At 42.2% G+C, this 26578-nt stretch overlaps 2 protein-coding genes across 3 annotated transcripts; one reads left to right on the top strand and one right to left on the bottom strand.

The window, feature by feature from the left end:
* Nucleotides 1–1275: 1275 nt before the first annotated feature.
* Nucleotides 1276–18909, top strand: acadvl (acyl-CoA dehydrogenase very long chain). 2 transcript variants are annotated; one of them, XM_042213479.1, is made up of 22 exons: nucleotides 1276–1429; nucleotides 1674–1761; nucleotides 1851–1920; nucleotides 4265–4339; nucleotides 4694–4766; nucleotides 4899–4963; nucleotides 5066–5200; nucleotides 5283–5427; nucleotides 5566–5695; nucleotides 6448–6573; nucleotides 6693–6891; nucleotides 9906–10010; nucleotides 10318–10404; nucleotides 10671–10733; nucleotides 14474–14575; nucleotides 14891–14988; nucleotides 16281–16353; nucleotides 16576–16648; nucleotides 16827–16899; nucleotides 17117–17192; nucleotides 17919–18100; nucleotides 18218–18909. In XM_042213479.1, the coding sequence occupies exons 2-21, from the start codon at nucleotides 1688–1690 to the stop codon at nucleotides 18054–18056; spliced, it is 1980 nt and encodes a 659-aa protein (XP_042069413.1). In that variant the 5' UTR covers nucleotides 1276–1429; nucleotides 1674–1687; the 3' UTR covers nucleotides 18057–18100; nucleotides 18218–18909. The 2 variants fall into 2 exon arrangements, with proteins under 2 accessions (XP_042069413.1, XP_042069412.1); XM_042213478.1 differs by having other exon boundaries at nucleotides 17919–18909.
* A 1936-nt stretch (nucleotides 18910–20845) lies between these two features.
* zgc:194312 (uncharacterized protein LOC794943 homolog) lies at nucleotides 20846–24535 on the bottom strand. The gene is made up of 2 exons (XM_005945277.2): nucleotides 23484–24535; nucleotides 20846–21409 (listed from the first exon to the last, which is right to left on the bottom strand). The coding sequence occupies exons 1-2, from the start codon at nucleotides 24410–24412 to the stop codon at nucleotides 21265–21267; spliced, it is 1074 nt and encodes a 357-aa protein (XP_005945339.1). The 5' UTR covers nucleotides 24413–24535; the 3' UTR covers nucleotides 20846–21264.
* Between the last annotated feature and the right edge of the window lie 2043 nt (nucleotides 24536–26578).

The following is a 26578-nucleotide window of genomic DNA, read 5'->3' on the forward strand; positions in this document are numbered from 1 at the left end:
GTGTGTGGGCTGGAATTACACACAAGTACAGCTATAACCATTTGTAAATCTTACTTTACGCTGATGGATCACATCGTACACGTTTGTCCCAATGACTGTAGAAAAGTTTTCTGTTTTCTACAGTCATTGGTTTGTCCATGCATACCGGACAGCAGGGGGCGTTCATGCGATGTTCCAACACTATCGAAAAGTAGTAGAAGAAGAACGTCTGTTGATTGTAATAAAAAATACAGCCGCAGGGGGGCGTTTTAAAAACGCACTACACTACGCATGTCAGTAATGGTATTCCCCCCGTCCCCAAGAGCACCTCCGTTTCCCTCCCGGACGCTCCGCCCACGTCAAATTTTCTCCTAGTTTGAGGCAGGCTCTGCCTCTTACGTCCACAGGAGACCGCTGTTGTGCACGGTCAGTGTTGCCAACGTTTTTTTTTCTGAAAAGCGACCAGTGACAAATCTGGCGACTTTTCCTGGTGTTATTGGAGACTTATGACGACTTTTTGACGTGAAAGCACGTATCGCTCTTACAGCAGCGGGTGCTGCCGTGGGCACCTCGCCGTCTAAAATAAATCAATGCACTAAAACACATCATTGCAAACTTAGAAATCGGATGTCCTTGGAGAGCCTTAACTCCATCTTGTACATCTCATATATAGACTGAAGCTGTCTGGTGGGGCTTCCTATGAACACCAGCTGCTTGATAAGGTTTTGCAGCTGCACATCAGCTGCATGCTAACTTCCATTAAGTCAAATGCTACAGATGCTGATCCTGCCATAAAGGCTCTCAACCAAAACGAGGATGACCCACTCCTTCTGTGAGCCAGCACGGCCTGTGCGTGTGGAGGGGTGTCTGGAAAAAAACCAAACAAACAAAAAACAATTAGCCTGCATTAGAACCAGACTAGTTCCCATCATTTTTCACATTGCCACTGTTTCTAGTGTGTCTCTTTTTTTTGTCCATTTCGATTGTTAATGTAGTTTGTTACAAACGTTATGGTTACATATGTTTTTCTGTTACTTTTTGTGGACCACAAGGTTTGCAACTACTTAAACACACATACACACACATATATATAAAGAGTGCCTATTTCGGGTCAGTTTTGCCGGTCCCAAGCCCTGATAAAGGAGGAGGGTTGGAATTGTGAGATTAAAAAAGCAATAATCGCTAAAAGAAATTTAATTTGTAGTTTTAAAAATATTCTAAATGCATTAGGGGTGTTTTTTTACTCACTTTATGCCTCTCCCAGCGCTGGTTACAATTACATAAACATGACCAATTATGTAAATTAGGCGATGACGTCATCCGCTGACTTTTATGACAGCCAATAGCGATTTCCCTTACTGAGGAGTTGGCAACACTGTGGACGGTTCATTTTTACCGGACTGTTGGCAGCATCTTTGACGGAAGGGACGCGTTGTTCTTACATAGACAGGTGTGTTGCGTACGCTGATCTTTTTGGCCTTTCGTAGAAGGATATGAAGCATTTCCTCAGGCTTTTTGTGCGCGGGCTTAAGCACCGAGCCCAGCTTACAGAACAGACCGACGTTTGGTACAATTGTGTTAGCTAGACGCCGTCAACAGCTAAGCTGACTTGCATGACATCTGTCCCTGCTTCGTTATTAATGCTAGTTGCGGCAAATGATTGTGTATAACGTCTTCTTCTTCTTTATTTAAAGAACAAAATAAAATCATGCTGCTTCGCAAAGTGAGCCAGTCTTCCGCCCTGTGCAGCACCGTTCTCCGGCTTCCTGCCGTGCTAACCGGGTGAGTAATCATCATTAATTATTGCTATAGAGACTTTAGAATGAGATGTTTATGTTTTACAAACATATCGTGTCTTGTCTGATCTGCAGAGGTCAGCGTCAGGCCGCGGTGGTGTTTGTTGGGCAAAACGGCCGTCTCTACGCAAGCCAGGCAGCCGAGGTGCGTTGCGTTATTATATCGTATTTCATTATAATGCATTAAGTACACATTACTCTGTTTAACACGGCAGCTTCACGCTGTGGCTCCACTACATTTGATCGAGACTGTGTCCTTGTTTGGGTAATCGCAGCTTGCGGCTGATATAACTCCAGCACCCCCTCCCGCTCAAACTGGGGGAAAGTTCACTGTTCACGTGACCTAGGTATTAAAGGTGACACTGCAGTTGCTCAGGCAAGCGTTCACGATAAAACCAATAGGCCGATGATGTCATACGTGGAGTTTCGCCATGATGCTTGCACACCCGACATTACCACAATGTTTTAAACAAAAATTCATAAATTTATCAGCAGTTGTAAAGTCAGTGATCGTGTGTGTGTGTTGTTACTTTTGTTATTATAATTGTTAATAATGATATTATTTCTTTGTGTATAGTAAAACAAGTCTTAATGATAAATATGTCTAAGCAGTTTTAAAGTCTTGCAGGTCTTCCTCAGATTGACTGTGAACTTTTGGCTTAGCAAAATTGCTATGAAGTAACAAGGAAATATTTTCCACTGTTATCTGCAAATCAGAGTTTTTCCTGCTTTGAAAACAAAAGAGCTATCAACAGAAAATCACCACCACTGAGATAAAAAAAATAATTTTTTAGCCTAAAATGTATTTCAAAATAAAGGTTTGGTTTATCATATTGTCAGAAGTGTCAGGAAAATGGACAGTAAGATACCCCAGAGTCATTGCCACAAATTTATCCAACCAGTCCAGTTTATCCTCCCAAGAGGTCAACTTTGATCTGGGATAAACTCTGTGTTTTTGTATTTGCTGAGAGGTCTCATATAGTGCTGGATCCATAAGCATTACATTAAAACAAATATTTCTAAAGTAGATTCTGAGGGAAAACATGGGCTTTTCTATCCTTTGATTGTTTATCTACTACTTAATTCCTCTGGTGTAATAGAAATGGAGATGTGGAGGTCTTCATCAATAGAAAATCAGTTTGCTGAGTCTTCAGGGCTTATGTTTTAATCATTACTGATGGTGTGAACTAAGGTTGGGCAATTGGACGAATATATCGACGATAGGCTGAGGCTACCGTCATTCATTTTTACAAGGGCGATTAATTAATTAATTTGCTTATGAGTAAGTTTGCATGCCTGAATATATCGCCTATTGTCAATTACTGGACTGACGATTGTCAGCTGGAAAATTTTTACATATCGCCCAACCTTAGTGTGAACCCAGGTCCCTCCTACAGTGTTTGGTCCTTTTGACCAGCACATATAAAGTCTGGGGATGTTGTAGCTAATTCCTTATGACAATACCTATAATTATAATAATGATATCGCCTCTAGTGGTGCTGTTACACAGAGATGTTACTAATGACTTATGGAGATCATCACTATAAAAAAAATAAGTGGCCACAAAGCTACACCAGCAGACCACCATTAAATATCTTGGCCAGACTTGGAAGTACTGGTGTTAGTGGATACGGAGGACAATGTGGAGGTGCCGGCTGTGTCCATCTGGATTTTCTTCTTATTGAAAACACTTAAACCTCTGCCAATGATGCTGCTTCAAATAAAACAGTCAGAAGGTGATCTGGTACCAAGCCAGACCTGACTCCACACTGGCCCCGCATCAGTGGAACAGCTGTGTTTATTGACACGGTTATTAACTTGAAATTGGCAGTGAGTCCTGGTCAACACAGTAATTATTAGCTGGGAACAATTTTGTTGCTTTAATAAAATAAACATATGTAAATCCTGCTCCATGGTCGTGCTTTTAATAAACACGAGCTCACAGGGTGTTGTCTGTATAGTTAAAAGCAGAACTTTATGACAGCCCTGTGATAAATACTTTTATTGTGAGGCGTAATAAATGTTGTCTTTATGAAATTAAAATGCAATTCACTGGAAGTTTTACTGGAGTTAATTATGAATCGGGTACAAAAGGCAGATTTAAAAACATGAACCACATACTCAGCACTCAGCTGAGTGGCTGTACCCTTGGCTTCACCTCTCACCTAGTTGAGATCGGAGCTGGTGTCCCGACTGAAACTGGAAAAACTGTAGCCTGCGTGCTCTTAACATTTAATCACCAAACAGTACTTGACAGCAAACTGTCTCCCTCTGTGTACCTTCATCCTGTTGGCTACATGGTGGTAAACCTTCAGATGTGTTTTTCCTTTTACACGACTCAACCAGACACTGCGTATGGTTAAGCAGTGATTTTGTATGTTTTGTAAGCTTTGTTGCACAGAGAGTTTGTAGCTTCCTCACTTGTTTCCCTTTATTCGTTTTAAACATAATTTATATAATTTTGTCCTCTGCTCTGTTTGTGGTTTCAGGCAGTGCTGGAGAAGCCTGCAGCAGTCGGCAGTGACGCTGCCACCAAAGTGGAAAAGAAGACAGCTGCTGCTGCTGTATGTTTACTATCTGCTTTATAAGCAAGTCTTACGTTTATAATGGCCAAAATCTGGTTAAAATCAGTCAGTCTACTTTGTTTATTTTCAAAGTAAAAGGTTTGAATCCTAGGAGCAATAGGGCACATGTTTCTTTAAGAATGGGTCCCTCTTTAAAGCTGATTTCTTTGCTGTTTAAACACAACACACAGAGGCTTTCAGTGTTCTCAATTCACCAGCAGGTGGCAGCATAAATCACAGCACGTTTGGTAGGCCCTAAGGGCTTTAAGCTTGACCTCTCCTGTAGCTCCATAGAGCCGTTTCAGTGGTGTTTGAGTTAACTTAAATGTTACTGTTTGGTTTATCTTTTCACAGGAATCCAAGTCATTTGCTTTCAACATTTTCAAGGGGCAGATCACAACTTCCCAGGTTTTTCCCTTTCCCCAAGGTAAATCCATAAGACGTATTTATGTTCTTACCTGATTTAAAAAAAAAAAAAAAAATTAAAGCCAGCTTCTTGCTGGTTGGCTTTGTTAAACTGGAAAGCTGTTGTCAGTGTAATGGTTTGTATGTGCCGCAGTCCTCAATGAGGAGCAGGAGCAGTTCCTTCGAGAGCTCGTGGGACCATGCAGCAAATTTTTCGAGGTAATTGTAAATCTTATTCTGACCTCACGCTCACTGCTCCTAAACACCCCCAAACCCTCCCCTCACCGATTTCCCCTCCATGTTTCTGCTCCCTGTGGACAGGAGGTAAATGATCCAGCCAAGAACGATGCCTTGGAGAAAGTGGAGGATCACACCATGGAGGGCCTGAAGGAGATGGGTGCCTTTGGTATGCAGGTGCCAGCTGACCTGGGTGGCATTGGCCTCTCAAATACTCAGGTACAGCTTGCTTGACTTAATTATGATATTGACAACATGGCAATGGTTTTAAAAAGTTTAACGGAAATTATCCATCCAACAGTACGCCCGGCTGGTCGAGATCGTTGGCAGTCATGATTTGGGGGTCGGTATTACTTTGGGTGCACACCAGTCTATTGGTTTCAAGGGAATTTTGCTTTTTGGGAATAAAGCTCAGAAGGAAAAATATCTGCCAAAACTCGCCTCAGGTAAGAATACCAGCATCAGCATCTGGATTTCGAGGTAAACTGTAGCTCTGTAGGAGATTGGAGACGTTCTGTCTGTTTATTATGAAAGCTAACTGTGTGTGTGTGTGTGTGTGTGTGTGTGTGTGTGTGTTACTCCAGGCGAGCACATAGCCGCCTTCTGCCTGACTGAACCAGCCAGCGGTTCTGATGCCGCCTCTATCAAAACCGTTGCCGTCCAGTCGCCCTGCGGAAAGTATTTCACCCTCAATGGAAGCAAGATCTGGATCAGGTGAGGACTCCAAGGAAGTTCTTGGTGAATAGTTTGCTAAAAAATAGTCCGACTTGATGACAAACCTAAAATAGAAAACCGGACAAACCACAGCACAGTCTGCTGAGGAGGGTTCAACGTTCTCTCCATAGTTATTGCCTATGTTTAAGCGCTTTCGATCCCGTTCTTCTGTATATGCTTGAATGGTTTTCAAAATGTTGCTGAGCTGAGACACTTTGCACTACACACAAGTTCTGGTGGTTATAAGACTGTGTACCCTCTGAACAACCACTCGCTTTCTCTCATCAAAGCAATGCACGACCGCAGTGGTTAGTGCAGCTGACACCTGTCTCACTTTCTCTCGCTTGAGTACAACTTCCTGTTACACGAAGACTGGGGAGTACGTGCTACTGTCTGTCATTAATCGTGAGATGCTGGGTGATCGCTTAGAAGCAACAGCTGACTGGCGTCACGCATGAATAAAATATGAATAAGTAGTTTAACCGTCTTATATCTGTGTGTGAGGGAGCTTTGATTTTATTACTTGTAGCATTTAAAAAAAATGTATTTTATTAGTGTCTAAATCAGTGTTTAGTCCTTTTAAAACTCCCGTTTTTAGAGTTGACATATTTGAAAAGTAATCTTAAAGTAAAGCTTGACTGTTTGACAGCTGAAGCTTTTTCGTGCTTTCACCACAAGGGGGCAGAATTACACAGTGCATCCAGCGACACACAGTAATGGCCACTCCATTCTAAATAACCTTCTCTCCTCAGCAACGGAGGTTTGGCTGAGATCTTCACTGTATTCGCCAAGACGCCCATGAAGGACCCCAAAACCGGGGAGATGAAGGACAAGATCACGGCGTTCATTGTGGAGAGGAGCTTTGGAGGAGTGACACAGTGAGCGCCCCTTTTCTTAACTTAGCAGACTGTTTGCCACTAAACCCTTTATTTTTGTTGTGGATGAAACTTTTTATTTCTTCCTTCCCATCATCGTAAACCTTACTTCTGTCTCGCAGTGGCCCTCCGGAGAAGAAAATGGGCATCAAGGCTTCCAACACGGCCGAGGTCTACTTTGATAACGTGCGAGTGCCGGCCGAGTGCGTGCTGGGCGAAATCGGAGGCGGATTCAAGGTGGCAATGAACATACTGAACAACGGCCGCTTTGGCATGGCGGCCGCCCTCTCCGGCACCATGAAGAATGTCATCGCCAAAGCTGTGAGTGAATCCCCTCCAGGCTCCTTAAGTGTAGAAAGGAAGGGAAGTGGGTGAAGCGCACCGGTGGAGCTCTTCTCTTGAAGCCTATGGCTTTTACTTATGGTTTAGTTTCTATATGTGCTGTCAGGTTTCCCACTTGCTGCATTGTTTCTTATCTGTAACCAATATTGTCTGTGTTGCAACTCATTTCGCTTTGCTTTGTTCTTCGTTGTGGGTTAGTGGGAAATTCCCCTTCTCTTTGTGGCCTCTTTCTGCTTCTTGCTGCGCTTAAATGTGCTGAAGGCCTCCGTTCGGCTCTGTCTACTGAGAGGATTCAGCTTTTTTTGATTAGTAAAGTAATTAATTTTTTTTTTAACTTAAATTACTTAAAATCAATGTTATGTTTATTAAAACAGTTTGAATTGCTACCAGTAGATGGTCATAAGATTAGAGGACCATAGACACAGTGACAACACACACTGGTTAATGGAGTCCTCTTTTGAAGCCTCGAGCTGACTGTTTTGGGTGTCTCGGCATTTAAAAACTAAATCTTTGAGCGACTGAGAAATCAAGACAATGCAGACGTATTCAGTAGCAACTTGACAGTCACATGCAGTCGTGTCCTGCTTTATTGTCTGCTTTAATATAAATACAAACATAATTGACTAAATGAACATCCTGCTGTGACTCAAAACGAACAGCTGAGAACGTAATGGCTTACTGAAAGCGTTTAATGAGGCCATAGGTCAAGGAAGATGAGGCGCAGTTTCTCATGAACGATGATAAAAGCAGAGTTGAACTATAAATATTTAATGAGGCAAATGAGACAAACGGAGAACGTAACATCACATTCGCAGGAGGATGTTGAACACATAAATCAATCAAATTGGAATAAATATTTTTTTAAAAAACATCGTGTGTGGAGATGCAAAGTTTCATTCAGATTGGCCCGCCTGTTAGGGAGAAGATGAGGTAAATGGAGACATACATGATCATATTTTTTGATGGAAAAAAATTTTGTGCAGATGCTGATATAAAAAAACACAAATTTATCTGGCCAGTAGCTGATATGGTATTATTACTATTATTAGATCTAGGTAGACTAAAGCATACAGCTGCACATAACTATTTCACTTGTTTACAATAGGGCTGCCACAAACGATTATTTTGATAGTCGACTAGTCACCGATTTTGCGATTAGTCGACTAATCAGATCATCATCCATTGGACGTAAAACGTACAGCTTATTGCACCAGCAGCACCTGCTCTTATATAACTATCATTAGCTTACAGCTTTAAGTGTTTAAGGTCTGAACTATAAATAATGACAAGATGATAGTTTAGTAAATTTTAATGAAATTTGCAGATTGTTTCGGTGAAGTTTAATAAACTCCTTGCTATCTAAAATATAACAGGACACCGGAGTATATTCTGGAGCATCTCACACTTCTGATAAGCAGTTGTCTACATGACGTTTATTCAGCTGTGTAAAAACTATAACTTTAATCTCAGCCAAACCGATTTACTCAGGAACAAATAAAATACCAAAAAAAAAGCCAAACAATAACATTTGTAAGTTATCTAAGTGACTTATATATGTTTAACCTAAGTAGCGAAAGACGGCGGTGGGTTTGAAAACTATTTGCCGTGAGTCCGGTGTTCTCACGGACTCTAGTTAGCCTAGCCCCCGGCTAGCTATCGAGCTAGTGGGTAACAGACGTCTCCGAAAACGTCGGAGCGCTTTTGAAAATATGCGGTGTCTTGATAAACTGAGCAGATATTTGAGGTTTACACAGCTGGATTCTCGCCTGAAAATATGTTAAACGTTTATTTTGTGACCCAGAAAGAATAATAAGAGTAATATTAAAACTAACTAGCTGCCGCCATTGTTGGAAACTGAGCTGGCCTGCGCTGTAAATTCTAGTTTCTTCTTCTTCAGGGTTTAACGGCAGCTGGCATCCTTGTACATGCAGTGCTGCCATCTTCTGTTTCAGTCCGTTATTACACTCTTAAATCCTGCTACTTATTCCTGCGTCTTTTGGGATCTTACAAAGCTTCAAACGACGCGTCGACTATTAAATTAGTCGTAATCATGACTAGTCAACTAATCGTGGCAGCCCTAGTTTACAACACTTGTCTTTTAACAAGTGCAAAACTGATATGACACGACAGAAAACCACTGTTTACTGACATATCAGCACTGATAATTAGGCGACCGTGGACCTCTTCTTCAGTTGCAAATGTTTCACTACTAGAAAAATCCATTAATATTAAGCCAGTGTGCACATGTACCTCCTGAGAACATGAAGAGAAATTTACTTCAAAGTCAGTGTTACTGCGCTTATAGTAAATGAGATTCACAAATCAGTTTTGCAGCTAAATGGTCTCTACAGTAAGCATATTTTATTGCTGTGACTGAAGGGATTTCTCGCCCGGGGGGGAAAAACGTGGTTGTTTTGTTTGAGCAGTTGCGTCGGCTGGAGATAAAACTGTGAAAAGTTAATGTGGGGGGAATTCCTGCCCCCTCAGCGTTTTTACTGAGGGAGAATCTCATGCAGAGGAGGCACAGGGAGCCGGTACTCATGCACTTAGAGAAATGACTTGCTCACATGTTGATAAAGAGAAGTTCATTTTTTCACTGTTTAATGCCATGCAGCCATAAACTGCCTTCAGTGAGCGCTTGCGACCTAATTCAACACTAATCTTAACGTGTGAACTTTTTATTAAAGAAAGCATGGTTCTTTTCAGCTTTGTTGTTTGTTTTCACGTCTCATGGTATTTTGACACATTGCCACCAGTTTTGCACCTCACCACAATACTGATCATGCTTCTTTTTGTGGTGACCGGCAGCTCTGCCAAACTTCCTCTTCTCATACAAAAAAAACCTGCTAGATAGCAACAGCATTTCAGGGCACCAAAAAAAAAAACACTTGCAAAAGCTTGTTTCCTCATATCTTGTGGCTTGAGTCAAATTCTTGACTTAAAATAATGAATTGTGGTCTTATAGCGGCCTGTGCTTTTCCACTTTTCGTCAGGTGGACCATGCAGCCAACAGAACCCAGTTTGGGAACAAGATTCACAACTACGGAGCCATCCAGGAGAAGGTGGCTCGCATGACTATGCTGCAGTACGTCGCAGAGGTCAGACAACACAACACGAATCTGTAACGCTACCTCACCTGATGCTGCGCTGAGCCGTGTGGTGCAGGTTCTGAGAAGAACCTTGCTGATTAATGGTTTGCTGTTATCTTGACATCGTGGTTGATTTCCTGTTTTACTGTCAGTCAGCATAATCTGCTTGTCAGCTCACTGGGCTTTATTTAACACAGAGAATGTGCTGAGATGCCTTTTTTAAAAATGTTACGAATTCAAATTAAATTCAGTTTTGATTGTCTTTATGAGAAAGGTGTCAAACTCATGGTACCATTACTTCTGTGTGTTTTCTCAGTCCATGGCCTACATGATCAGTGGGAACATGGACAGCGGAGCAACCGACTTCCAGATCGAAGCTGCCATCAGCAAGATATTTGCCTCTGTAAGAAATTTCCACTTCAATGTTTGTACTGCAAGCCTTTTATTTCAGCTTTTGCAGTAACCAGAAAGCCTTTAAGGATGTTTGGCTTCAATTTTTCTGGCGCTTATTTCATAATCTTCATGAGGTTCCTTTTTCTGTGGAAGACTGAAGGATGGTAAATAGAGGAAGCATATGACTCCTGACTGATGTGAGATGAAATGTGATAGTGTGTCTGGCAGTGCTAAACGTCTTTTACATGTCTGTGTTTCTTTGTGTAATTGAGACAGGAAGCAGCATGGTTTGTGACAGACGAGAGCATTCAGGTTATGGGCGGCATGGGTTTCATGAAGGTGAGTCCTCAGTCCACATCCTGTTAGTTACAAACCAGGTAACACGGGGACAAATCTATTTGACAAAATTTAAAGTTTGTGTTTTTGAAAGCTAGAGTTTAACATCCTGATGAAAGCAGGTGAAACAGTAGATAGAACAGGAATTTCTCGATACTCAGAATTTATACCTTGTGTATAGTCTCTTTTTATATAGCACCAAATCACAACAGCATTCACTTTATATTGTAAAGTAATGACACTACATTATTGGAATCAAACTTGAACAATCAACCAACCCAATAGGTCTGTGAAGGTTCTCAGTCATGGACCCCCTAACGCCTTAACACCCACTCACATCCAGGGCCATTTGACCTTGGGAAATCACATGATAGGGTGGGGCTAGGTTTCACAATGAGCTCACCTAAAACCTTGGCTGATTGTGACCTACACCCGTTTTCACAACTTGGCTTGTGTGATTAGGTAGAGGATCATTATGGGGTCCATTGTCCCTCTTGGAGTGGACACTCCCACTTAAATTTGGGACTCTCCACCATTTGACCCTAGAACTGAAGAAGGATGAGAGGTCAAACATCTTCAAGCAATTTAAAGAAGTCCAGACGCTTTTCTTTCCAAGCTGCTTAGACAACCAACCCACTATAAGCAAGCAGTTGGTAACAGTGGGAAAGAAAAACTCCCTTTTAACAGGAAGAAGGCTCCAGCAGAAGCCGGCTCAGGGAGGGGCGGCCATCTGTTGCCACTGTTGTTGCTCTGTCTCCTGACCTTCCTGTCAGTTTTTCATTATTTTATCCCAAAAGGGCAAAAATAAATATTTTTTTAAAAAACCCTAATGATGGGGCTTGATGTGGTGTCAGTGTAAGGTTTCACAGAAGACGTGATTGCTCATTAGCCTGCAGAAATGGAAGTATGTCCATTTAAGAGTAATCGCTGTTCTTATCCCATTCACAGTTAGTGGTTACAAGTAGCTGAACAGTTCATTGTCAGGCCAACGCTGTTGGATGACTTTAGCTATTTGCTGCTGTACTAGTTCACATTGTTCACACGGATGTTCACATTGTTCACACAAACATTAGGCAGTAGGTAATGGATAATAGGCATTGATTTGGAAATAACTTGAGCTTATTATATAATATTATACTATTCAGTGTATTTCTAATTAGGCAGCTGTAAGCATTTAAAAGAGGGATGTGGTGGCCGCAATAAAGGGAATTGAAAATATCAACATTCGGACGCCTTGTACTGCGATGCAATGTTTTTCTGCTGCTGAAAAACAACATGTTATGAAGGTGTAGATGTTAATTAATATTAACAATAATTCACTGTCCAAACCTAAAATCAATCAGGTCAAAAAAAAAAAAGCTTTAATTTTCAGATTTTTAAATATTAACAGATTTTTTTGAGACAATATTTTATATTATTTCATTTTTAATCTGAAAAGTGTTACAAAGGGGATGAAATATATATGGTCTAGTACACCTCATACCCCCCTTTAGACTCACCCCTGCTTGCTTCAGTTATCGCATTAATGTACAGCTGCCGTCAGCCTTCAGTAAGTTGCATAATTCAAACGTGCTGTTTGACCAAGTGAACAGTTCATCTGCAGATTTTAATGCAGCCTCACTTCTGGGGGCTTACTGCAGATTTTTCTCTTCGTAAAACAAGCGGCGGTGGATGGCGCACCTACAAAGTTTACTTTTCTTCACGTCAGAGTTTGTTGATCAGGTGGTTTGATTAAAGACTCCAGGTTTTAATGGTGATTACAGGAACAGCACTGTTTCGGTAATGGCTCCGCCTCTTCGCTCTTTGCGGTGTGTAAACAGACACCGGCTCCGCGTTAAAACTCTTTGACGATGAAAGCCAAGTTTTAACATGACCCCTAAAAAGTAGATGTTTCTAAAGACATTGCTTTTTTTTTGTGTGTTTGTTTGTTTTGTGCAGCCACAAATACAAAGGCTCCTACAACTTGTAGGGGAGCTGTAACCATCAGCACTGGGAATGTGTGTAGATCGTTTTTGGATGTATGCTGACTGTGGTCACGTGCGCAGTTTCCAGATAGTTGCGCTCATCTTTTGGCTTCGCTTCTGTTTGGTTTTTGTTTTTATCTCAAACACGGCTGTCAGTAAACGTTGGCGAGCCTTTGACAGGTGTGGCAAGCACTCAAACAAGGATGCGCCTAAAGGATCCGCATTTCCTTGTTTTATGCGCTGGAAGATAAAATCGTTTTCCCGCTCTGTTTACTGTGTGTTTCTGTCCACGAACGCTTCAGTTTTTGTTGTGATGATGATGGTGATGGTGCTCTAATGGCCTCTATCTGTTTAGAGTTTTGAACAGAAGTAATGATGTAATCGGGCAACAGATCTTTGTTCTTATCCATTAAAGATGCACAGGTGTGGCTAAGACTTCTCAGAAGCCTTTGCACTGTATAGTGGCAGGTGCTTGCCTTGCTGTTGCGGTATTGAGTCATGTAGTTGCAACAGGCGAGTCGGCATACACACACAGAAAATACTGAGACCACATTCGAGTGAAAAAAAAGATATCAAGCAAGAAGTTCACTAGAATAGACTGGAAACAACCAGCTGAAGATACGGGGGCGTGGTGGAACTGTGTAAAAAGTGTTGTGCTGCTTAAAATAAACCAGACAGTGCAGAAGAGGAAAAAAAATAAGCTTGCTTGTTTGGTTTGATTTTTAGTTCAGTGGAAAGTGTGCTCAGTCATGGAGGACAATGTACTATGACTTTTAAAAAACAAGAAGTTTAGTTCAGCCACTGTAAACAATGATTTACACTCTGAGTACTTGTATTGTTGAGTTACGATTGGATTGGTCTGATGTAAAGCTGCTTAAAATAATTCCACTTCCTTTGTGTTACGTGCCAGTTGATAGTGGAATTAGTTGCGCAGCAGCGGGGGGGACGAATGCAGCAGGCTTTTAGCGGTTCTGCTCGCTCTGTGCGTTTTGACTCAGGGTTTCACTTCAGCAAGGAAACCAAGTCAAAAGTGTGCTGGTGTACATTTTCATTTCTGTGCCACTTAAAATATGCACACTTTCCACATACAGAATTCAGAAGCGGTGCAAAAGCCTCTATTCCTCTTTAACGGTGCGTTTTCATTACCTTATTTCAGGGCGTTAAATGGACATGAGATGGGAAAGAATTAAGTGCTAACCTTGGAAAATGTACAATATTTGCATTCCTTCTGTCTTATTAGGGCTTTTAGTTACTTAGTTATTTTTATTATTACTTTTTAATAATTCAAGTATTTAGTAGATTTTGCATTTTAGAACAACAAATGCAAAAATGCAACAACCAAAAACAAGAAGCAAACAAACAAAAAAACAAAACAAAAACAGTGAGGTTTTAACATCTGTTGCATTAAGTCAGGTAAACATGTAGGTGCAAAAGTTGTCCCACTGTTCAACTGCAGCTTCCGCCACATGATGTAACTTTCCCAACATCTTTTCGCAAGCAGCGTTCCCAATCATTCTTTCTCTCCACATTTTAAGCGTTGGCATATGGGAGTCCCTCCAGTGTTCCAAAATGATACGGGCACATGTTACCAGTGCAGTATTTAACACTCTAAACTGGTGTTTATTTAATTGTGGCACCTCTCCTTTGTCTCCTAGTAGACGTAATTTAGGTGATCTGGGCAAATTACACTTAGTTACTTTTTATTTTTGGTGCTTTATTGAGGTGGAGCTGAAAAGCAATGGAGCCCATCATGTTCTTTATTTGTGTTTGTTTCTGCAGGACGCTGGAATAGAGAGAGTGATGAGGGATTTGAGAATTTTCAGAATCTTTGAGGGTACAAACGACATCCTGAGGCTCTTTGTGGCTCTGAATGGCTTCCAGGTAACACAGAAATTTCCTCTGTGTGTGTGTGTGTGTGTGCGCGTGCGCGTGCTTTGTGAAAGTACAGAGGAAGTGGATTCTGCTTGCTGTATAAAATGCTGAAATTCTGCGATAAGAAGCAACTTCCTCTACACATTTCACATTTGAGTTCTGTATCACATCCACGTTTTCTGCACTTCGCTTTTCCTCACTCTCTATCAGGAAGTATTCTTAACATGTTGCATATGACTACAGATTGAGCAATCCAGATAAACCCTGACTCCTCCTGACTATGTTTAGCCCTTTGCTCAGCAGCTTGCATGTGCTTCCCTGCAGAATGCTGGAAACCAGCTGAAGAGCCTGCAGAAGGCCCTGAAGAGCCCCATCAGCAACGCCGGCGTGCTCGCAGGAGAAATCACCAAGAGAGCCAAAAGGTTGGTTTAGCTTCTGCAACACTGTTTTTCCTTTCTGTATGTCTGGAAGGCAGTGGGTGTGCGATCAGGGGTCGCCCCTTGCAAAAAATAGAACGTGACCTAAAGAAGTGATAGAGGCTGATGTCGACAGAGACAGCAGTTATGCCATCAGATTAATGGAAATGGAGGCATTTTTTATGCACTCTTCCTCTTTCTGAGAAAAGCAGTGATGTGAAAATGATTTTCTTACACTTGTGTGCTCGCTGCGAGTACACAAGTGTAAGAAAATCATGTGCTGCATACATACACACAGGAGGCAGAAAAGTGTGGCTTCCTCCTCTCTTTGTGTTAATTTGATTAAGACTTCCTTTTAACCGTTTACTTAACGCTGTCAGAGGCTGTGTGAGTGCTTTTGTAGCTCAGGCATACAGGCTCATATAACTGCGGTGCAGATCATTTATCCTCTCTACTCCGCCTGCCCAATTCTAGGAGACACTGAAAGCTGCTTGCACGTCAGGGTCTGTAGTCTTGCTTTTATAGCAACAGTAGCACACAAAGGTGTTGTGTGGCGCTGCATTGCGCTGGTTGTGCAATTAATACAATGAACGGCTAAAAACAAACAGTCGACCACTGAACGCATCATAGAGAGACTTTTAGACGCAATGATAGCATTTATAGCATAAACTTGTCATAACCTCTGTATAGAGCCTCAGCTGCAGGTTTCAGTCAGTTTGACCAGCTGTTTGGCTTATTTTTGTTCTGTATTTAATTTAAACATGGTTAACTGTGCAGCTTCCCACACACTGTATATAAAAGATGGTCTTAGCCATCGTGACTTCACCATTTGGGAATTTTGGGACTTTGTCGCTGGCTTTTCCAACCAGACATTGACAATGCATGACTGCATTTTACTCGCGAAAACTGGAGTACAAACTTCTTTGATAGGCTGTATGTCAGACAGCTTATTATTATTATTATTATTATTATTATTATTATTATTAACTGGACAAATTAATTTTTATAGCAGATTTAAAATGGCAGAGTTGACCAAAGTGTCAGCGTGCCAGCACAGGTGCTGTCACACACCTAGCTTTTTATTTTTAGCTTTCAAAAAACACCCATGTGCACTGCATCATGGGAGTCTTTGAGGGCTGGCCTTTAGACTGAGCAATTTTTGGCTTAAACCTGGAGCCTCGACGTTGCTTTTTGGGATCAACAGATCCATCGTAGACTCGGACGGACGGCTGAACGATGCTGTCGGTGTTGCTGAGAATGACTTTTTGTTGTGTAACGCGGTCCTCTCTTCTTTACAGGAAGGCAGGTTTGAGCACAGGTCTGACGCTGCAGGGGACGGTGCATCCTGAGCTGGCACACAGCGGAGAACTGGTGTGTTATTTTTCTTATTATTTGTATCGATCAACTGTTATTTATGAGACAAACCCATCTAAGGGGCTGGCCCAGGCTGGATGAATGGGTGCCTGGCACTTTTAAGAGGACCCTTTGTTTACTAATGGAACATTTCCTCCTGCGTTGCCTTCATTTTCTGCTTTCTGCTACAGTCTGCGTGTTTCCTAACGCTCTGCACTTTTTGTTGTTTCTGCTTTCCAGACAGTTAAAGCCATTGAGCAGTTTGGAGGAGTTATCGAGGAGCTGCTGATCAAACATGGCAAGAAGATCATCGGTGAGAGAGTGTGTGTGTGTGTGTGTGTGTGACTGCGGGCGTTTCAGCTCACCTGGAAGATTTGAACTTGACTATATTATGAGTTATTTCTGACAGTTTAGAAATGACATCTTGGCATTTTATTAACAATTGTTATTTTTTTCTAACTTATCTAAACTTGTGTGCTTTCATTTTTCAGATGAACAGTTTATTCTCAAGAGAGTCGCAGACTGCGCCATTGACATCTACGCCATGGTGGTCGTCCTGTCAAGGTATGCAAAAGTGCAAACAACAGATTTAAGTCTTCGTTCTTTTTTTTTTTTTTTTCACTAACCACACCATCCTTTCTATCTGTCCCCGTTGCGCTCTTTCTGCACGCTCCCACCCACCTTCTAAACGAAGGTCTTCTTTTATTCCACAAACAAACTCCTACGCAGCCCAAACCGACCTTTCTTGTGAACGTCTTTTTTTCTCGGCCTCTTTCTGCAGGGCGTCGCGAGCTCTGAGTGAAGGCCACACATCAGCTCAGCATGAGAAGTTGCTGTGTGAGACCTGGTGTACCGAGGTAAGATCCTCCGCAGAGCCAGACACAAACACGTGCTGCTATGTAAGGAGGATGTTCGGTGTTTTTAATGACCTGAACCGTGGCTAGCACTCTTAGAGAGAGGAGCTAGTTTGGCCTGGCGTCATTTTACACAGCAGTGAAGGCACAAGTTTTAAATATAAACCAGAAGCACTGGGAGAGCGCAAACCAAGGCGCTCACTCTCTGAGCAATATTTCCCTTTAAGGGAGTAATACTGTATTTGTATATAAACATTATAGGTATTCAATGTTAAGTAACTGGACTAAAAATAAAGCTCTATAAAACATTATTATCACTTTGACCTTCAGAGGAATCTGTTGACCTTCAAGGTGAGATCTGACAGGATATTTTCAATCTTTATACAGGGTTATATTAACAATACACACCACATTGGTCATAATTATAGTTTCTATGTTGTAACGCTTTTTGTCAGTTTGACTAATAGGTCATTGAGTTGACTTTGGACACCTTGGCGGATGTAAGCCAAGGTCTAAAGGAGCATTAGCACGACCCCACGCTACACTCCTACAAAGTTTAATCAGAATTCAATGTTTTGACCTGTCTTGTTTACAGACAGAATGGCACTGTGAATAAAAACATAAGCTCTCTTTGGCTGAGGAAATAAGTCCATACTTTACCTCTGTGGTGTTCTGATGCCATCACGATCAGTTTGAAACCATCGCTCTCCTCCTCTCTCCGTCCCCCAGGCTCACGACAGGGTCACGCACGAGATCAAGTCTCTCCACTCCAGCGAGTCCAGAAAGCTCTTCAGCAACATGCGGGCCATCTCTGCAGCAGTCGTGGAGAACGGAGGAGTGGTTGCTGCTCACCCCCTGGGTTTCTAAACGCCCTCGCTCTTTCTGCGTTTCGTCAGTCTTCTCAACATCTCGTCACGTATGCCAAGTCCTCCCGGACTTTTTTGCCATTAATCCTCTGACACACATCGGTGCCCTTTTTTAATTTATGAGATGCATTTACAGCCTCAGAAACTGGTTTTGGTTTTGGTGTCTTTTTTAATCCCACTGTTTTTTCCCGTCATGTATTTATGACATTGTGACTCAAGGCATCTAAATTTTGAGCTGCACTTTTGTTCTGTGAGAAATAAAAATGTCATGCGAGTTGGAAACGTCACAGTTCTACATTTGTCTAAAGTGTGAAGGGGGCTTTGAAATGCACCCTTTCCTTTGTATCCAAGCCTTCATGATGTAAACCCTCAGTGTTTAATCTGTTAATACATTAATTTATGCTCTTTTGGTTCTTGGTAATTAACCATAAATACAACGATATCAATGCAACTTTAAGTCAGGGAGCCAGTTAACAGGAAACTGATGTGTCTTTAAAGGACAGATTTTTACACTTGGTGTTTAAATGCAGAGAACAGCGTGATGTTTGTTCTTAACGCCTTTCTGCATGTTCAGTTTGCTCGTTGATCAACAGACACACAAATATCAAGACTGTAAAACCTTTTTGCCTTAGAAACCGGCTCGAACACACAAGGCTTTCCTAACAATACTTCACTGTGTGCTCTTTACTGTCATCAGCCACCTGGAACTGCAGTGAATGTAACATCGTCTGTGTACCATGTTTAAGTTTTCTGTCATTTATTTCTCTACCGTAGCAAACGTGTAACAAAGTGGGAGTCTGTATAGGCTGTAACTATACTGCTTTTTCCTGCCAATAAAGTTCATTTTCTCCAGACTGTCTCGCCCTCTTTGTGATTTTCAGCACGTACAGCAACACTGACTTTTAGTGGCACTTAAAAAGAAAAAAAAAAATCCCATCACTGCAATATTTTTACCCATCTTGCCGCCAAACGAGCTTCCTATTTCTGTTGTATTCATAACAAACTTTGCTAATTCAGTTTCACTTCTGCACTTCGGCTCTTCAAGGGCAGGTGCCTTACAGGAAAGCCAGTATTTGCTTTTATGTCAGGAGTCGTCTGCCGGTGTGTATACAAGTGAAGTGCAAACAGATGAACCCCTTCCTGTCTTTACACAGGCATACGCACACGAGATGACAAGCGTTACTTATGTGGGTGAGAGTCTAAAGAACTTAATGCGAAAGGTGCCGATGCTGTAGAAGGCCTGCGGTTGTTGTTGCTGAGAATTCCCCAGGCATGTGTCTGTCCTCCTGGTTGAAAACCGTTTCTCAAGCTCAGCAGTAGCTGAGAAGCAAACCCAGCATCCCTGTATGATTTCCCTTTTTTTTTTTATGCGGAAACATTCGAACCAAGATCAAAACAGAATTAGATTTGGTGTTTTTAAAAAAACAAACAAGCAAAAAACGCCAGTCTCACTTTAAAAATCGAATCTTCTAAAATAATAATGCACTGGTGTCGAGCATTAACCAATGAGTGTAAGGAGAACTCACTCTTAGAGGTGTTACGAGATGTGGTTAGCTCAGGAAATGGGGGCTCAAACCACCAGCTTTTTAAAGCTTACTTACTGGTCATATTTCTCCAATAACAGAAGAATCAAGTGTAAAGTGGTTTAGCATCTCATCACTGCAGCTTTTTTGACCGAGGCCTGTAGCTTTCTCAGTTTTTAAATCAATATATGGACATGCGTGAACCCCCCTACCCACCCTGTTGTGTTTGGGTCATCATCCACCATCATCATCACCTCATTCAGAGCAGGGGAACGTGGCTTTAGGTCCTCACCATGTGCAGGGAAACTGATTTTTAGCATCTTTTTTTAAAAAAAACGATTTCCTGTCAATCATTTAATGGCATCTTATAATGTTAGGCTGTAAGAAAGCTCTGGTTTACTGTGCGGAGTAACAAGCAGCGGCGTTATGTCAAACGCTCAAAACAACCCACATTATCTAACCTGGTGACAATGTTTTAAAACTAAGTGATATTTATACTTGGACAACAGATAAATTATAACCCAGCTCGCACTTGTACCAATACGGTCAGAGGTCAGGTGATCATTGTTTGCAGATTTCACTCATGTGTGACCTTGTGTGTAACAGCCGTGCTGGTCAGTGCACGAGTTTAAACAGGTGTGTAAAAACAAAAACCCGTGTGAGTGAGGGGATGAACTGGCTCCTTAAATGGAAATCGGTCTGAGATCAAATATAGTCTGTGTCTTATGTTAAAAGCACATTTTTAATGCTGAAACCCGAAGCTGTATTTTTGTTATTTAGCTCTGTATTTAATCACGTTTATAGGCAAAGCTGTCCGCCTCCTTGTCGGCCGTAGTTAGTGTACCTGGTATGTGTTCATGTAACCGGCAGACTAATTATTACACGCGCTCAGTTAGATATGACACAGACTCTAATAGTGAATAACTTTGTGTGAATTCTCTGAGGTAAGTCTTTTCCACATGTAGACTAGCTTGCACACTAATAACATGTATATTTTGGTAGCATTGTGTTTAGAGTAGGCAGGATATCGGACGACCAACAAACAGGAAATGGTCAAAGGCAGATTTGAAACCGGGCCCCAGTGAAAGATATTGTGGCCTGTGAGTCACCTACGCAAACCAGTGAACTAAATCCACGGCCACACGTCTGCCCTTCCACAGACAGACAGTGTCTGTGTCATGTTTCTCGTTTATGGGCTATGATTGCTTGCATTATCATTGCGCAGTGTCTATGGCCTCACAGTGCTGGAATTAGCGCATCAACACCATTTAACTCACATTTCTTTTTTTAATGTCAACAATATTAATAATATATATAAACAACATTCATCAGACCACATATTTAAAAAACTCGCGTATTCCAGTCATTAAGATCCCAAATGTCTCCATCAGCCTGGAGGTCAGGGAGCTTAAGTCTGGACCAGCCAGGACAGGGAACGGTTCCCTCCGACCACTGCGCAGCTCTGCTGTTAATCAGCATGTGGTTCACCAGGAAAAGGCAGAAAAGGTCAAAAATAGACCCAAGTATAAACATGCTGATGTTCCATCTTGCTGCTGCTGCATGACTGTAACATTCCCATATCAGGATGAAGCCTCACGGACTGATGTGATGGCGTAAAGGGCCCTTCCTAGCTGAGAACATGTTCCTGTTACAAATAAAATCCCAATGAAGACCGGCTTTTTCCCTTCAGGCGTCCTCCGCGTTGCCTTGACATGAGCTCTGGTCATGTGAGAAACTCCTGACTGCTACCGGCTGAGTTTCCTCTTGCGGGACTTCTGGGACTTGCGAGACTTCCAGGGAAATGATGGTCTGAGCAGTCATCGTTCTCTCCCTGAAGGGCAAAAAAGAGCAAAGTGAACAAATAAGCTCATTTGCCTCCTTTCTGAGGCGTCGTGGTAGCTGGCATTTCCAAATCACTGAAAAGGAAAGTCATTAATATTCACGAAGCCGCACTTTCATCTTGAAATCACACACCAACTGTCCACAGCGATCCCTCATTGAGTCACGGTGTAGTAATAGCAGTTGTAGTGATGGAGAACCTGAAGCAAATGAGCTTTGTTTTACACGTTTATCTCAAAATTAGTCACCCGTCTACAGAAAGTTCCCTTTTTGACTGTTTCTAATATGTGAACATTAATTTGCATTGTTTTACATACATGGCACACTCAGTTTTACAGAGAACTGCAGTGCACGGACATTACCAGACGATAGGGTGAATCACGCAAACGCTCCTGCCGTAAACAAACTCAGTGAAATCCTGTCTCGGTTTACTGGATTTTACAGTCAGCGTCCTATTTATTGACTAAAAGGCAAAAACAATGTAAAGTATATTCTGGGATAAGCTGTGACGGGATTGCCCCCCTCGTCTGCTGGACATCTACTTTCAAATCAAACTATTGTCACATAAAATCTGACAACAACAAGTTTTTGTCTTTATGTTTTTCCCCTTTCTACTTAGTTGCTCCATGTTAAGGATTTCTACATTCATTGATTGGTAAACTGAGCTCAAAGCCGTCCAAACGCCATTTGTTCACACTGAGAAGCTGTGAGCTCAGTGAAGGTGAATTGTGCGACTGCAATAGTAATGTTTACCCATTTGCCAGTGTACCTTTACTGCTGTAAATATTATAACTAGATCACAGTCTGATTAGTGGATTAGATAGCTGTTATATAAAGACATGTGACTAATTAAAGGTAAAGATCAGACTAAACCAGTGGAGGAACTTGTGTGATGATGCCTCACAGCAACAAGTTTCTGGGTTTTTAGCCTCCAGAATGGCTTTGTGTGTGCACTTTGCATGTTGTCCCAGTGGCCTATGTGGTTTCTGAGTGCTCCATCCATAGTCCAAAGACGTGCACGTTAGGTTATCCGTTGGTTCTAATTTAGCCCTACAGGTTAGAACTGTGCTCTACTGTGTCCGTGTCAACCCTGTGATGGGCCAGCGACAGCAGCAATAGGCTCGAGTCACCCACTGTGGTTAAACGGTTAAGAAAGAGGGAGGGTGAAGTAACATGAGTCATGCAACCGCTTGTTGCACAACATCTTTAAGCAATTAATATCTAACATCTGTGGTCCTGCTTTTAGATGAAGCTGACTTTGAAAAATACTGAGCACACCTTTGGTAATTTTGTGGTGACCCTTATCACTGCGTAAAGGAAAACAGAGGGGCAACTTGTTGCCAGGTGAATGTCAGAAGATCACACTGCCTGACGCAATGATCGGGATATTAAAGCAGGACTGTAGAGCATCGACCTTAAAAGATGAAGGCACGTTTGAAAGTTCAGTGGTGCACTGTGACCCACGGAATGGTGCAGTGATCACAAGAGTTAGACATTAGACTAACAGTCTAATTACTTTGTTGGACTATTGTGGAGGTTTTGCAGGCGGTTCTGCGTTCAGGAGGTTCCGTGTGGAGTTTGCATGTTATCTCGGTGGCTGCGTGGGCTCTCTCTGGGTATTCCTACCATGTTAGCTTAACGTGCTGTAGTGTGACTGTGGGCGTGCACGGTTAGTATGTCTCTCTGTGAACCCTGCATCTAGACCTGGGGCAGCTGGGATAACGACCCTGAACTGAATGAGTGGATCCATGCACCTGTCCACTTTGTGGAGAGGGTCACTTGAAAACAACACACATTATTGAACATTATTCTATGTCTGTCCTAAAGGACATTTCTTTCTATCGCTTTTATCAAAACACTTAAATTAAATGAGGGGTTATTATTATTATTATTTTTTAGAACTTTTTTAGAAGCCGTTTTTATGATGGTCCTTTCCCCTTTAATTAGCCACTTGTCTGTATATCATCTATAGACGCAGACAGAAAAGTAGAAACTGGTGGAATATTGCACTTTTGACCATTAAGGGGTTGTAAATACATTTAATGAATGGATGAGCCCGGACATACCTCGTTCTGTAGGGCACATGAGACCAGTTAGCACGCACAGTCCAGCCCAGGACACTCTTCAGATATCGGGAACAGCAGGGGAACCTGCGACTCAACTGCTCCAGAAGTTCCTCTTTACGCAAACCGTAAACAACTGGCGCAACGCACTGGGCCAGACTGAAGAAAGCAAAAACGACAACGGCGGACAGCTCCTTGGTCTCCCGCTGAATAAACTCCCGCTTGTAGAGAATTGAAAGCACGAAGTTCACAAAGTTGGGGAGCAGGTAGACAGCGAGCTGGGAACCGTGAAGGGCGATCGTTCTGCATCCTGCCCGATTTCTGCGATTGAGGACCCCGAGCCGCCGTCCCTCCATGAGTATCCTCACGTAGCTGTAGAGAATGATCAGCGTGCACAGCCCTATAAAGAGCACCTTCTGTAGTTCGCCTTTCTTCAGTTGCTCCCGGCCGCACTCGCCCCGATCGGGCGCACCACTGTCTTTAAAAAGCAAACTGAGGGGGATCACCAGCGCCACCATCCAGGTAAACACTCCAAGGAGCCAGGGCCAGTGGCCCTTATTGCACACAGAGCTGTAGCGCATCGGGTGGCACACGGCGCAGAAGCGGTCCAGAGCCATCGCGGTGAGCGTCAGGAGGATGTTGGACGCGCTGCTGATCAAAATGGTAATCATTGCCATGCACGCAGAGCGGGACAGCCGCGTGTCCAGGTGGATCTGGTAGTAGAACACACTGCTCATGCCCAGGTGAACCAGCGCGGACACCAGCAGGTGGAAAATGAGCACGAAGCGGGCGTGACGCCGGAGCCGCTCCTCGCGCAAGATAGTCCAGTTGATGATGAGGTTGAAGAAAAGCAGCACGGAGAAAGAAACCGTGGACACGTAAAAGCGTACGCAGGTGTAGTCGCTGACCTCCGTGGTGTTGTTCCGTGACATTATTCTTCATCGGGGTTTGGGTGGATTTACAAGATAATGACGGAGGCGGTGGAGCTGATGGGGAAGACAGTTTGTCCGCCGCATGTTCCTCTCTGTCTGCTGCTCTGTCACTGCAGACCCAGACATCCGCTCTCTCTCTCTCTCTGTCATAGGCAGGCCTACTTGTGTCACGTGTCTGTATGAGGTCTTTTGGTAAACAATAAATTCTCTATAGGTGTTGCGACTTTCATCTGTAAATAAAGCCGCGGCCGGCTGAGTTGGTTGTGTCCCTGTGACGCGCCTCCAATAATCCATAATGGGTCGTACTTGTACTTTGCACATTTATTTTAAGAACAAAACAAAAACAAACATTTGCGCTTTCAATCAATTTACAAATAGCGCATGGATTAACTGGTGTGCCAAAAAATGACGGTCAACAGAAAAGTTTGCCCAAAAACCACTCACCCAACACCTGCTGCGAACACCGACATCAGGTAAATAGACTGTGACCACACCCACATACCATCACCTGAGACGCAGGTAAAGCTATAGACCTGTGCCACCAAAACAAAAAGGAAAAACATAAAAATTGACTTTGGCTCTTACAATAGGCTTTATCAACCATCCTCACACCGGCCTCCTTTCTAACTCCAATCCCAGCCAAACCTCGACATCCACTCTTAACACCCCCGCAGTTTGCACGTGGCCTTTGGGAGAAGTTCAAATCTAACACAATTGCTGCACATTTACACCCCACGCAGTATTAATTACCAGTGATTAAGTTAAATTCTATTAGTCCTCTTTGTCTTTTGAAACGACAGAAGAATTCAGGTTTAAAACGGATCTGCAAAATTAATTTAAAAAGAGCTTTTGAAACATTTTGATATTATTATTAAATATAATATTAATATTAATTATTATTATTATTATTAAAATTAACACGCGAATTACACAGTTGCTTTCACGTAGGGGAGACCGGGGATAGTTGTAACGTGGGTCAGTTGTAACACTTCCAATTTCTCCAATCAGGGCTAAGTTTCAAATGATGTGACTCATCCTGTGCATGCCCAATCAGTTCTGCTATCACATGTGAAAAATCAGCACATTTTGTCAAACACAGACAATTTAACACGAAAAAAAGTAATTTGTATGCCAAAAAGTAAGTTTTTCTACTTTATTTCAATTTGTAATAGCATTATCTGCTTTGCAGTTAAACTCATCAAACTTAAATTATGTTATTTGTATGTCTATGGGGATATATTCTGTGTAGGTCTTTAGTGCTAATGTTTTAGCCGTTGTGTCTTGCTATATAGTTCTACGCTGGCAGTTTACAGAACGTTGGTGTCAATAGTTATGAGCTAGGTATTTCTGTGTAGTCTAGTGCTAATGTTTAGGCTGAAGCAGTCATGGTATGGCTGCAGTTGTACACATTGGGTTAGTTGTAACAATAATGCAGATGTTACAACTTACCACACTATTACTTTAACTTATATTAAACAAGTTGGGGCAACGACATCAGCAGAGAGAGGTTCACTGGTCGCTTTGTATATGCGGTTAATGCCATTGGCAACACAATTCCTCCACTGTTTGTGTTCCCACACATACATTATGCAGACCACTGTGTCAGAGATGGACCAGTAGGAAGTACTGGTAGTGGAAATAAATCAGGATGGGTGCAAGAAACAGATTTCCTCATCTTTCTGAAGCACTTTGCAAACCACACCAAGGTAAGCCATGATAAAAAGTAATGGAATTGCGATGCTGGTGAACAACTACATTTTTTCAGCTTCATTGTTATGTTCAAAATTGGTGCAAGAGTTGTAGGTTATAATGCCCACTGAGCCAATGAGGCCAAACTCAAGGAAGACCAACCAAAATTAATGAAATATTCAGTTGCAGAAAATTCCATAATTTGTCTTTTTTGGGGGGTTGGAATATGTTCAAAAGCTAGATTTCTGCATTCTGTCACACACACACACACAGCTACATAAATGGCTCTAAGTGCATTCATGTGTTGAATAAACAAAGATTACATGTTAATGTTTTGTTAGTACCCTTATTTCATTGTGTTACATTTTACCCCAGGATATGTTACAACTAACCCAGACTATGGGGTTAATTGTAACATTTCACTCTTTGTGTTTGAGGCCATACCATGCAATGGGTAATTGTGCTGCAGAGAAATGT

The sequence above is a fragment of the Haplochromis burtoni genome, unplaced genomic scaffold, assembly GCF_018398535.1.
Source record: "Haplochromis burtoni strain Fernald_Lab_line unplaced genomic scaffold, NCSU_Asbu1 Contig_445, whole genome shotgun sequence".
In the NCBI taxonomy this organism is placed as follows: Eukaryota; Metazoa; Chordata; class Actinopteri; order Cichliformes; family Cichlidae; genus Haplochromis; species Haplochromis burtoni.

What these genes read in the sequence shown, in the direction of transcription:
- zgc:194312 (XM_005945277.2), bottom strand. Translation starts at nt 24,412, where the DNA reads ATGTCACGGAACAACACCACGGAGGTCAGCGACTACACCTGCGTACGC. An exon ending in CATGTGCCCTACAGAACGAG is followed by an intron (nt 21,410 to 23,483) that starts GTATGTCCGGGC and finishes TTTGCCCTTCAG; the next exon opens with GGAGAGAACGATGACTGCTC.
- acadvl (XM_042213478.1), top strand. Translation starts at nt 1,688, where the DNA reads ATGCTGCTTCGCAAAGTGAGCCAGTCTTCCGCCCTGTGCAGCACCGTT. An exon ending in TGGCACACAGCGGAGAACTG is followed by an intron (nt 16,354 to 16,575) that starts GTGTGTTATTTT and finishes TCTGCTTTCCAG; the next exon opens with ACAGTTAAAGCCATTGAGCA. An exon ending in ACATGGCAAGAAGATCATCG is followed by an intron (nt 16,649 to 16,826) that starts GTGAGAGAGTGT and finishes TTCATTTTTCAG; the next exon opens with ATGAACAGTTTATTCTCAAG.